At 34.8% G+C, this 12409-nt stretch overlaps 1 protein-coding gene across 4 annotated transcripts in view; it reads right to left on the reverse strand.

The window, feature by feature from the left end:
• BLTP3B (bridge-like lipid transfer protein family member 3B) overlaps positions 1-12409 on the reverse strand; it is a 97565-nt gene that overhangs the window by 28935 nt on the left and 56221 nt on the right. For 3 of the 4 annotated variants that reach the window (XM_025439522.3, XM_025439523.3, XM_049093985.1), the window contains 4 exons: positions 9030-9171; positions 4681-4874; positions 1299-2797; positions 945-1120 (listed from right to left, as the gene is read on the reverse strand). In XM_025439522.3, coding sequence (XP_025295307.1) covers positions 945-1120; positions 1299-2797; positions 4681-4874; positions 9030-9171 — 2011 coding nt within the window. Of the gene's footprint in view, positions 1-944; positions 1121-1298; positions 2798-4116; positions 4203-4680; positions 4875-9029; positions 9172-12409 lie in introns of those variants that run through there. The other variant, XM_049093986.1, reaches the window with a different exon arrangement.

Below are 12409 nucleotides of genomic sequence, written 5' to 3' on the forward strand. Positions count from 1 at the left end.
GATCATAAGCCGTATGGGGAGCTGCGGAACTAGGCAACAGAGTGCCTAGCAGTTCTCTGTGCCTAACTCTCTAGAACAGAGTTCTAGGACCCATTATCAGTCCCTCTCTCATACATGTGGTAATTGCTTCCCAAGTCTGAGAATCTAGTATAACATACTGATTGGGTAAACGCTTAGACTCTTGGGTCCATCTAGCTGAGTTCCTAACTGTACATTAATTTCTCTAAGCCTCAGTTTCTGAAGCTACAAGCATTTCCTTACTCTAAGCTGTTTTCAACATCATCAATAATATGCCTATTACCCTTCATTCACAAAGTAATTTGTATTCACTTCTGGTCTCTTCTACCTCAGTGTCTGGCAACTAATCTCTAGCTATGGCCCATGCTTCATTCCTGTTTACAAAGTCCCTGATGTCTTAGTGATTGGGATGCATTTAATACTCTCAGTCATTCCTAGTGGTCTTACTAGGGCATTAGTTGCCTCTGAATAAATGCAGGTATTATGTAGGTCCATCATTCCTAACTCTGTACCAGAATCCTGGTTACAGAGATTAGCAGATTCAGTCTGGAAAAATTCCAGTCATAGACCACCATAAATGAGAATCCATCATGCAAATTAAGCCCATCTAACCAAAATTTTACATAAAGGAGTCTCTATAACAAGAAGCTAATAGCATCCATGTGGTTTGCTTTATGCCCTAAATGACTATATACAAGTAATTGCTGGATGTGGCCGTAAAGAAGAAACATCTGGTGAAAAGAAGCAATAGAACAACCATTAGAAAGTTAGGTATGATGCTCTTTGTATTATTATATATGTATGTATGTAAATAAAATAAGTTTTTTCTGGGCTATACCTTATTACTGGGTAGAACTAACAATACTTAAACATCACTTCTAAGATTTATATATTTAATATGAATTCTTAAACTTCTATTGCTTTACCTTTTTCCAAAAATATATGAGTATCACTTCCATCACTTTCTAACAACTGTTCTTCCAATATCATACTGTCAAGTGAAATGGTATCCAATGAGGTTTGTGAGGAGCTTCTCTTCATGTTTTTATAAGAAACACAGAGTGGAGCCAGGTTGGGTGGGATGCGTTCCTTAGGCTTTCCACTGTTAACAAAATTATTAGAAAAACATCACATTTTAAAATCTAATTTTCTATGCGTTAACTCTAACAATGCCTCCTTATTTTGTATGAGGTTTTCTGTCCAAAAATAAAACACGCCCCCATCACACACATATGCACAGAAAACCAAAACCCCTCCAAATTCCAATAGTATGCTGTTACCTTAAAGATGACTGCGATGTAAGTGTTCTAACTGTGGGTGCTTCTTCTTGATTGATTTCTAGGTTCTCAGAGAGTGAAGCTGTCTCTGGAAGCAAATCTTCACCTTTAAAGACTGACTCTATGGTTTCATGTCCTCTACTACTTAAAGTATTTGAAAGTATGTTTTGATTAACATCATTATCAAAGGACAGCAAATGTGAATCTTCTCTGTGGTTTAAGACACTATCTGAATCTGTATAAGATGAATCCTTTTTGTCACTTGTTTCTGATCCAATTTCTCCCGATATACTTTTGCAGACAATTCCACTACTTTCATCTTCACTTATTTTCCCTAAATTTTTATCTGATAAACAATCTGGAAAAGAAATACCTTTTTGCAGATTGGTATCACTAGCTGATTTAAAAAGCAAAGGATCCTTTGAAGGCACATGGCTAAGGTCAACACTCATAGATCTGTTGTCTGACATGTGGTTAATAGTTACACTTCTAATTTGATTTATGCCACTACTAACTTGTTTCCTTTTTGAAGACAAAATTTCTCCATTTTCTGTAGGCAAATAATCAGGAACTGTTGGGCTCACACTTTCAGCAACAGGAGACTTAAAAGTATTTCCTTGATCCACTGGATGTAGCAAAAGAGCCACTTCTGCACTTTTAAGTAAAATTCCAATGCAAATTGAGGTCTGACTAGCAGGAGTGCCAGTCACAGCTTCTACATCTTTCCTTAAATTCTCCAAAAGCAGAATAAGTGACTCATGGAGGAAAAGCAAGAGCAGATACTGGTAGTGATTGATCTGCATACTGACATGTTTATGAATGTGAACCAGGACATGAACATCTGCATCTGCTGATGAGGAGGAAAATCTTAGAAATGTATCTGAAGGCTTCTGACTACCATTTGTCAAGGGCTCAGATTCTGTACTATAATACTCTTTCAAGAGCTTCTTCCGCTTCAGTCGGCCTGTCAGATCACTAGATTCGCTTTGTGATGTATTTAGAGATCCTTGATTATAAGACTGCAGCTCTTTTTGTGACAATGCGTATCTTATGGGTTGGCAAATCCAGATGGAAAGAGGGAAAGAGTCTACAAAATTTATGGGACGCCCTTTTCCACTCTTTGTCCCTTCGTAATCTACCCAAAATTGAGAAAAGTACACAGCCCAGACATCTGTGGCAGCAGAAGTTTTAAGAGTGTGTTTATTCAACTTGGGAGTAATATTTCCTTTATAAACTTCATGCATTTTGGTATCTTGTTCATGAGCATGTCTCTGGAAGATTGGATGCAAAAGATTAAAATTGTCACCAGATTTGGGAAAGCTGGTATATGCTTTACTGAAAAAATCACAATCTTTAAAGTCTTGAAACAAAGCTTCTAGATCAGAATGTCGACAGTTTGGACAATGCCTTGTATTTGTGGCAATCATTTCAGAACTCTGAACAGAAACTGCATGTGGTTGATCTTGATGACATTCAGATTTCATTTCTGAAGGAATAACAAACTACAAGAGAAAAAACATTAATCTAACTTATAAATCCATACATCTTAAAATAATCACGAACATAATTTAGCTCAGGAATTCTTTTTGGTGCTTCCCCCCAAAACACTACTTTCCTATCCTATCCAGACAAAAAATACTCTCTCCCCACAAGTACTTTCATTAAACCAAGTAAAAGGGACTTAACTGATTAACCACTAAGAAAAACACAACTTAAAAAAAATCCATAAATAATGAATAGTGAACATAATATGTAAATTTGCATACAAAATATCACAAAACAAAACAAACAACAACAGAAAAGGAAACTAAATGAAATCAGTATTACGAAAAGCTTACTATGCCCTAAGTATACAAATGCTCAGTTTGGAAAAAAGAACTTTTTGTTAGGATATTTTAAACCCAAGAGATTTGGAAGATGACTGGCTGGATAAATGGAATGACTGGATACATGTCATTACAATGACTTTTCAGGGATAAAATTATTAAGAAAATAAGAGTACAGGTCAAACTACTTCCTAAAATAATTTTTCAGAAATTACTAACCTCAGTCCTCAAAATATTCACATCAAAGAGTTCCAAGGGACTGGTTTTAAAACTGTGCATATTGATAGTGTAAAGATCATTATATGATTGTCTTAAAGTAAATTGTAAATGTTATAAAATGTGTTTTTATGTTGAATATAAGATCTTTGAGAAGATCTTTACATTTCTGCAATGTATGTTTATTCATAACCTCATTTTACAGAGAAAAAATTACAGAAATTTAGAGTACCAGCAACACACCTAGAAACTGAAACTTTTCATCCATGTCCAAGTCTTATTCTATTAACTACATTATAGTATCTGTTTTTTAAAAAATTTCCCTCCTGGGATCCCTGGGTGGCTCAGTGGTTTAGCACCTGCCTTTGGCCCAGGGTGCGATCCTTGAGACCCGGGATCGAATCCCACGTCGGGCTCCTGGTGCATGGAGCCTGTTTCTCCCTCTGCCTATGTCTCTGCCTCTCTCTCTCTGTGACTATCATAAATAAATAAAAATTAAAATAAATAAATAAATAAACAAACAAATAAATAAATAAATAATTTCCCTCCTTTAAAGTTTAAATATTCATGGAATTCAGATGATCCTCTACTTGGCTGTAATACAAAGCAACTTTCTATTATCTTTGGATATCAATAATAGAATAACTGTGAACAAATAAAATCCAAATCTAATTTACTAGTTTCATTATATTAATTACTACTTTTGAAAGAAAAATTTTATCCAGTCTGGTAAAAAGTAGGGAAAAAAAATGACTGATTTAAATTTTATTTCTGCTTACCTCCAAACGGATGAGCAGTGACAACATAAAATAAAATAAAAAGAAAGTAAAGAAAGAAGGGGAAGATAGTAGTCTCTTAAAACTTTCTGAAATGGAAACCAAAAAAAAAAAAAAAAAGAAAACCAAAATTAAAACTGAAATTTTAAAATCAAAATTAAGATACAATTAAGCTGATTTATATATGAGCCTCCATCTTAAATCCTGGAAATTCTATTGCTATTGCTGCTAACTTCTCTAAAAATGGTTTTGTGGGGTGTCTGGGTAGCACAGTCAGTTAAACACCCAACTCAGTTTCAGCTCAGGTTGTGACCTCAGGGTCATGAGATTAACTCCCATTTGGGCACCGCATCCAGTGCAGAGTCAGCTTGAGACTCTCTGTCTCTTGCTCTGCCCCTCCCCTCACTTCTCTCTCTAAAGTAAGTAAATAAATCTTAAGAAAGAAAAGGAAAGGAAAGGAAAGGAAAGGAAAGGAAAGGAAAGGAAAGGAAAGGAAAGGAAAGGAAAGGAAAGGAAAGGAAGAAAGAAAGATGGTTTTGTTATTGCAGTCACTTGTTTACATGGTACCTTTAGCATTAAGCCATCAACTCGAATATCAACATGCTCATCAGATTTTGAATTGTCATTCAACTTGTATACAGCCATAAATTGATTAAGACTCTGTTTTAAATCCAACAGAAATTGATTTAACCATAGAATACTTCTTTCATCCACAGTAAACTGCAGTGCATTCAGTTGGCTATAAAGGTTGGCAGATGGAACTGTGGAGAAAAAATTTTTTTTAATATTTAATGAACAGATAGTCTAAATCTTCCATGAGAGAAAACATTTTTAACAGTTATTATTCTTTTTAAATTAAGATAAGGTTTTGAAAATATAAAATTAAAGTGACACATGTGGATGATAACAAACACATTTAAATAGACAAAACAAGATTTTTCTATGCTTCACTAACTGAAAATATATTAATCTAAAACTATCTGTGTAAGCAGAAAGTACTATTTAGATCTCTTTTCCTAATGGTATAGTCACCAAGAAACAAACTTCAAAAACCTTACCTTCTTGATGATGTATTACATCAAGGTGTGGTCCTTAATCAGTATTTCATAAGGACTTTTACTATGTATATGTTAATCCAAATCCTCTAAAACAAGAGAACCAAGTAGTAAACAAGGCAGATCTCTTTGAGAGGAAGGGGCCAGGTACTTTTATTTTCCACTTAAACCAAATCCTAGAATAGTACTTGGTGCAAAGTAAAATATCAAGTATCTAGTAAATAATAAAAGGAATATACTCTTTTTCATAGCTCCCTTCAAATATTAGAATGCTCAGAGGTTAGGTAATAGTTTATTGCTAATTTATATTAAACTAATATTCATATATTCATATTTACAGTATATCACTTCCTGAAACCCTTTTGCTTCTACTATAAAAGCCATTTTTTTCGGACCATCTTAAAAATCTTTTTTATTCCTAAACATTCAGACCTATTTACTTCTAGTATAACAAATAGCATGCACATCTAGAACTTTTTGAGAATAATAATTTAGGAAAATAAACCCAAAGTACAGGATATCAGGAAAGAGACAGCGTTATTACAATGTCCTGAACAGGACTTTTCTTTCCTTTCTTTTCTTTCTTTTCTTCCTTCCTTCCTTCCTTCCTTCCTTCCTTCCTTCCTTCCTTCCTTTCTTCTTTTTTTTGTTCATTCATTCATTCATTTTCTTTCAGCGAAGACTCACTGAATGCCAACTACGTTTTGTGTATGGTATTAAGCACAAAGTAATAAAAAGTCTGTAAGTTTTTATCAAGACAGAAACAAAGGTAGAAAAATTGTAATTCAAGTCCAATAGAGACATCTAATTAGGATGTGGAGGTGCTTGTATTTGAAAATAGAAAGGCAGCGGGATACTGAGAAGATCACATCACACTCTAGAGGGAAGGAAGGGGGACGCCTCTCATATAGACTACAGACTGAGTGATGATGAAAGCTAGAGAGAGGACTAGAGAGCTACAGTAAAGAAGGAAAGAAAAACTCAGCTCTGCAATCTGGGACAGACAAAGAAACCTGGTGCACTAAGTAGAAAAATCTACACAGTTTCTAACAGAGGACACTCATGAAATAGATTATTATATAGTTATTAAAGATATTTATTTAAAATAAACCTGTAGCGGGGCGCCTGGGTGGCTCAGTTGGTTAAGCATCTGCCTTTAGCTCAGGTCATAATCCCAGTGTCCTGGGTGGAGCCCCCCACTGGCTCCCTGCTCAGTGGGCTCAGAGAGCCTGCTTCGTCTGCCTCTCCCCCACTCGTGCTCATTCACTCTCTCTCTCTCTCTCTCTCAAATAAGTAAAATCTTTTAAAAAATAAATAAATAAAAGAAACCTGTAGAAACCTGGAGTATGCTCATATCAAAGGGAAAGTCTAAGATGTAAATAAAATATGTAATAGAAACACATATATTAAAAACAAGACTAGCAACATATTTATGGTTATGGTCTAAACTGTGTCTCCTCAAAATTGATATGCTAAAGTTGTAACTCAGGGTACACCTCAGAATCTAACTGTATTTAGAGACAGAGCTTTTAGAAAGGCAATCGGTAAAAATGAGTTCATATGGGTGTGCCGCAGTCCAATATGATTGGCATCGCTAGGAAACACACGTGAAAAATAGCCATCTACAAGCAAAGAAGAGCTCTCTGAAGAAACGACCCTGCTGACACTTGATCTAGAGTCTCTAGAATTAGAAGGAAATAAATTTCTTTTTTTAAATCACCCAGCCTGTGGTACTTTGTTATGGCAGTCCTAGCAAATTCATACATTTATGTTCAGCAGAAGTCATCTCTAAATTGTAGGCTGTGGGCAATTTTTTATTTTTGGCATTTTCTTTTTTTAAAAATCATAAGATATATTACTTACAATTATTTATTTTTTAAAAAATTTTATTTATTTATTCATAAGAGACACAGAGAGAGAGGCAGAGACACAGGTAAAGACACAGGCAGAGGGAGAAATAGGCTCCATGCAGGGAGCCTGACATGGATTCAATCCCAGGACTCCAGGATCATGCCCTGGGCCGAAGGCAGGCGCAAAACCGCCGAGCCACCCAGGGATCCCCATTTACAATTATTTAAAAAGTGATATATTTTTAAAGTTGGATTGCTTAACAAAGAGATGAAATATAAGGACTAAACATAGATCTTTGTGTGTGGGGATTCAATGTATTCTCCTCTTTATTTCTGTGTATATTTGAAATTTTTGATAATGAACAGTTAAATTACACAGTTAAACATAACCTTGTAGTTCCACTCCTAAGTATCTAGAAGGTTAGGGTTTAAATTGCTGATAAAGAATTTTATAGTTTTATTAGAAAAAAAAATATGTACTATATAGAATGAGATTCCTTTGGCACATAGTAACCAAACTGATTGAAATATATATATAAACCTAGATTAGAAGTCAGAAATCCTGTAAACTAGTCTTAACTCTGAAGAAGAATTACTAGTTCATTGATGTATTACTGAAGGAAAACAATTATTTGTGAGGGGAAAGGAGGGCTAGAAACAATGGGATTCTCCAATTATAACAAATGGTTGCGAATGCCCTAGGAAGGCAGTGTAATAACATAGTTGGGGACTGAGGGGAAGACACAATGAATTTTGATTTAGATGACCCATGCTTGAGTTTCAGCTGTGCCATCTTACTAAGGTGCTGAGCAAATGTCTTAACTTCCTCACTGTTTTAGTCAGGAAGGTAGAAAAGAGAAACAAATGAGAAATAACCAAAAAACTGCTGACAAGCATGAAGGCAGTGAGAATTCAGTCCCAAAATTTTGGCACAACAATTAAATGGTTAAACAGCTAAAGAAAAAGGTACCACATAAATAAAGGCAAATTTTAGTTTGAAGAACTCCTGGATGAACTGAGGTAATAACATAGAAATTTAACAAAGAACACAAATGTATAATTATTTTAACTTTTTAGGACCCCAAAATAGCATACAAATAAAAATTTATGTAATTCAATGTTTCTAAATAAACACAAAAGACAAAGGCTGTCCAAAGTATACATCTGTGTCTAAAAAAAAAAAAAAACAGCCAAAAATGTCTCTACAGCAAAAGAATAACTCCATTATTAATTTTTCAAGGAAATATAGAGTTCTATATAACTGAAATGAAATTGGTTTTTACTAAAGGAAAAAGAAACGACCTTATTCTACAAATAACCTAACTTCCATAAATTCTTTCATTTAACAAACAGCTACTAAGAAATGAGTCAACTCTCAGGGATAATATGAAGCATGCCTACCACATTAAGGATGCTATAAGCTGGGCTGTCTGGGTAGCTGAGTAGGTTAAGCATCTGCCTTTGGCTCAGGTCATGATCTCTGGGTCCTGGGTTCAAGCCCCATGTGGGGCTCCCTGCTCAAGAGGGAGTCTCTTCTCCGTCCCCCTCTGCCCCTCCCCACTGGTCATGTTTTCTCTCTAATAAGTTAATAAAATCTTTAAAAAGAATTTTAAGGGACACCTGGGTGGCTTAGTAGTCGAGCATCTGCCTTTGGCTCAGGGCGTGATCCCAGGGTCCTGGGATCGAGTCCCACATTGGGCTCCCTCCATGGAGCCTGCTTCTCCCTCTACCTGTGTCTCTGCCTCTCTCTGAGTCTTTCATGAGTAAAAAAATTAAAAAAACAAAAAAATTTTTTAAAGGATGCTACAAGCTACTGAGAGAAAAAAATATGAATAAACAGAATATGTTAAAAAATGCTATACTATAGTTATATACCAAGTACAATGACAGTACGTAAAGAACAATGGATTTTTGTTTCTTTTTTCATGTTTATAAAACTCAAAAACTTAGGAATAAAAAAACAACTTTCAAAGTAATGGACAAGTAATAACAAAACAGGAAACTCTCTTACTTGGAAAATCCTTTCCATCAGGATAGTAATATTCTGTGAATTCTATATAGACAGCTGACATTTCTTGTGGAAGATACAGGGATTTTTTATTGCAAGAAATCATACTCTTGGGGGAAGAACGACATTGTTCTGCTGTAGAGACCTGAAAATATAATTAAGCACATTGAAGTAACACTGAATAAAGCCCTTTCCAAACAATTTAACGCCACATGAACATCACTTTAAACTCCTAAAACTACTTCAAATAATTAGTAATTTCTGATGAAAACTTTATTATATATTTAACGTCACATTCAATTATTTTTAATAATACTAATCAACTATTCAGAAAACGATAACCTCTTTAAAGTCTTATCAGTTACAAAATCCTTACAATAGTCCTTGAAAACTTATTACTTTGAGCCTTCAAATATCAGAATATTTCTGTAACAGAAGTGTAAAGAGCAGAGTCAGAACACACATCCAGGTCCTTAAGAACAGACTGCTTCTCTGGTGTGTACTTTATAGTAATTCTTTATCTTAATTTATTATTATGAAAAATAATATAGCTATATACAAAGTTTCAATCTGGGATAATAAATTACAGAAATGGATAATGGTGATGTGGTGATGACTGTACAACGATATGAATAATGAATGCCAATGAATGTAACACTTAAAAATAGTTAAGATGCTATCAAAACATTATGTTGTACACTTGAAACTAATATGTTATATGTCAATTATACTTCAATTTAAAAAATGCTTAAAATGGTAAATTTTATGTCATACATATTTTGCTGCAATAAAAAATTACTTATAAGTAATACAACTACAAATACTTCTGTCAAATAGTGTAATCTCTTTTTTCTTTTTTTTTTAAAGATTTATTTATTTATTTATTTATGAGAGAGAGAGAGAAAGCGGCAGAGACACAGGCAGAGGGAGAAGCAGGCTCCATGCAGGGAGCCTGACATGGGACTCGATCCTGGGTCTCCAGGACTACACCCTGGACTGAAGGCAGCGCTAAACTGCTGAGCCACCCGGACTGCCCCTCTTATTTTTTTCTAAAAGGACTATGTGTTTGAAGGTTATTACATTTTTTTTACCCCCCCCAAACAACAAATTTACTTCAAAAATGTATATAGTAATTTCCCCAAAGTTCATTAGTTTTATGAATTTCATTTATTTGTGCTTGTTTAGTATATACCCAGGGATGTATCTCAAGGTTAATTAATTTTTTATTCATTATATTTATTCAACAAACATATATATTTCTTATGTGAAGTAGAACAGTTTTTCAATAGTTTATGTTTCACCTTGGTTAGACTGCTAGTAAACCTATGGAATACTTGCACAGTCTCTATAAATTTAAGTCATTCTCTAGCATTATTATCAGATTAAGAAGCTCTTCTCTGTATATATGGAAACAAATCCTTTGGAACTCAAAGAATCAACTTATTTTAATAGACCATAGCTTACTTCCTGTTTCCTTCAACAGGCAAAAAGTTATTCAAATTGAGATAAACATTCTATTTTCTTCCAGTTATTTTTATTTGTTCTATTTTGGTGTATTTGTGCATGTGGGATGTCTTAACAGTATTTTATCCTCTATTACTTTGAATTAGGGTGATTCCCCTCTCCTATTTCCATATGTATTTATTTACATTTTATAATTTAAAGTTAGCTTAAAATAAGATGTAGTATATATGGAATGTAAAACAAGAACCAACTGTATAATAAGAAAAAAAAACATATAATAGAGTTTTCTCAAAACTGGCACAGTTGAGATTTTGGACCAGATAATTTTTTGTTGTGGGCACTGATAAAGATGTCCAGTACATTGTTAATGTTTAGCAGCTTCACTGGTGTCAACCCACTATTTGCCAGTAGTAATCCCCTCCAGGTGTGACAACCAAAACTATTTTCAGACAATGTCAAATGTTTCCAGGTGGTAAATCAGGCCCAGATAAAAACCACTGAGGAAAATAAAAATAAATTTATGTATCAAAATAAACCACAATAATTCATAAATGAGAACACATAACTAAAACTGTTTATTTTTTAAGAATATTACATATTCATTCTATTGTCTTGGTCTCAAGGATTGCAATATTACACTAGATTGTATGATTACAGCCTGCACAATATAAATGGGACAGAGATCTTAGCCATGAAGTTCAGTTCACAAAATAGCCAATATTTGGTAGTTCAATAAGACAAAAAGTATTTTAGTTTCTTCCACTAAGCATTGTATAATAAGGAATTTGGCCTTCTAAGAGAAGTCTGGCCTTTGTCCCTGCTAGAATTACCTAGAGGTAATTCTAAATTCAACTGATAGTTTATGCTTATGATGATGACTAAGAGTGGAGCTGGCCAGACTTGACAGTCTTAGTAGTCTTTAGAGGGTAGAGGCTTCGGGTCACCTGGTATCAATCTATGTAGAAACTGAGTTCATCTATGAAGGTACTACTTCATGTGTATTATTACACATCCCTTCCAGGAAGCTAATGTGTCCTGAGAACATTTAGAACCCTCCCATCCCGGGATCCCTGGGTGGCGCAGCGGTTTGGCGCCTGCCTTTGGCCCAGGGCGTGATCCTGGAGACCCGGGATCGAATCCCACATCGGGCTCCCGGTGCATGGAGCCTGCTTCTCCCTCTGCCTATGTCTCTGCCTCTCTCTCTTTCTCTCTCTGTGACTATCATAAATAAATAAAAATTAAAAAAAAAAAAAAAAAGAACCCTCCCATCCCAATTCAAATTGGTTCTCTTTCTATGGCCGAATCTAGTTTGTATCCTTTCCCTGTAATAAATGTAATTCTTAGTACAAATCCATTTCGAAGGGCACCTGGGTAGCTCAGTGGTTGAGTGTCTGCCTTTGGCTCAGGTTGTGATCCCAGGGTCCTGGGATTAACTCAGGCATCAAGCTCCCCCTGGGGAGCCTGCTTCTTCCTCCACCTATGGCTCTCTCTCTCTGTGTCTCTCATAAATAAATAAATAAAACCATTAAGAAAATAAAAAAAATAATAAAAAAATAAATGTGTTTCTTAGTATAATTTATTTTATGAGTTCTATGAGTTATTCTAATGAATTCTTGAATCCACAGAGAGTTTAGGGGAGACTCCTGAACTTGCAGTTGCTGTCAGAAGTCTTGTACAGATTTGGCAGTCTGGAAGATGTGCTCTTTAGCTAAAGTATGCTAAATTAACAGTTTGGTTAATTCTGCATAACCATATAAACAAAAATTAATCAACTGACATTTTCTCTGCTGTCTAATTTAGCCATTTCACAAAACTGGTCAAAATGTTGTGGGGTTGTTTGTTTTTATTAAGTAGGTTCCATATCCAGCATGGAACCCAATGCAAGGCTTGAACTCATAACCCTGAGATTACGACCAGAG

Source organism: Canis lupus, chromosome 15 (genome assembly GCF_003254725.2).
Source record: "Canis lupus dingo isolate Sandy chromosome 15, ASM325472v2, whole genome shotgun sequence".
Classification (NCBI taxonomy): Eukaryota; Metazoa; Chordata; class Mammalia; order Carnivora; family Canidae; genus Canis; species Canis lupus.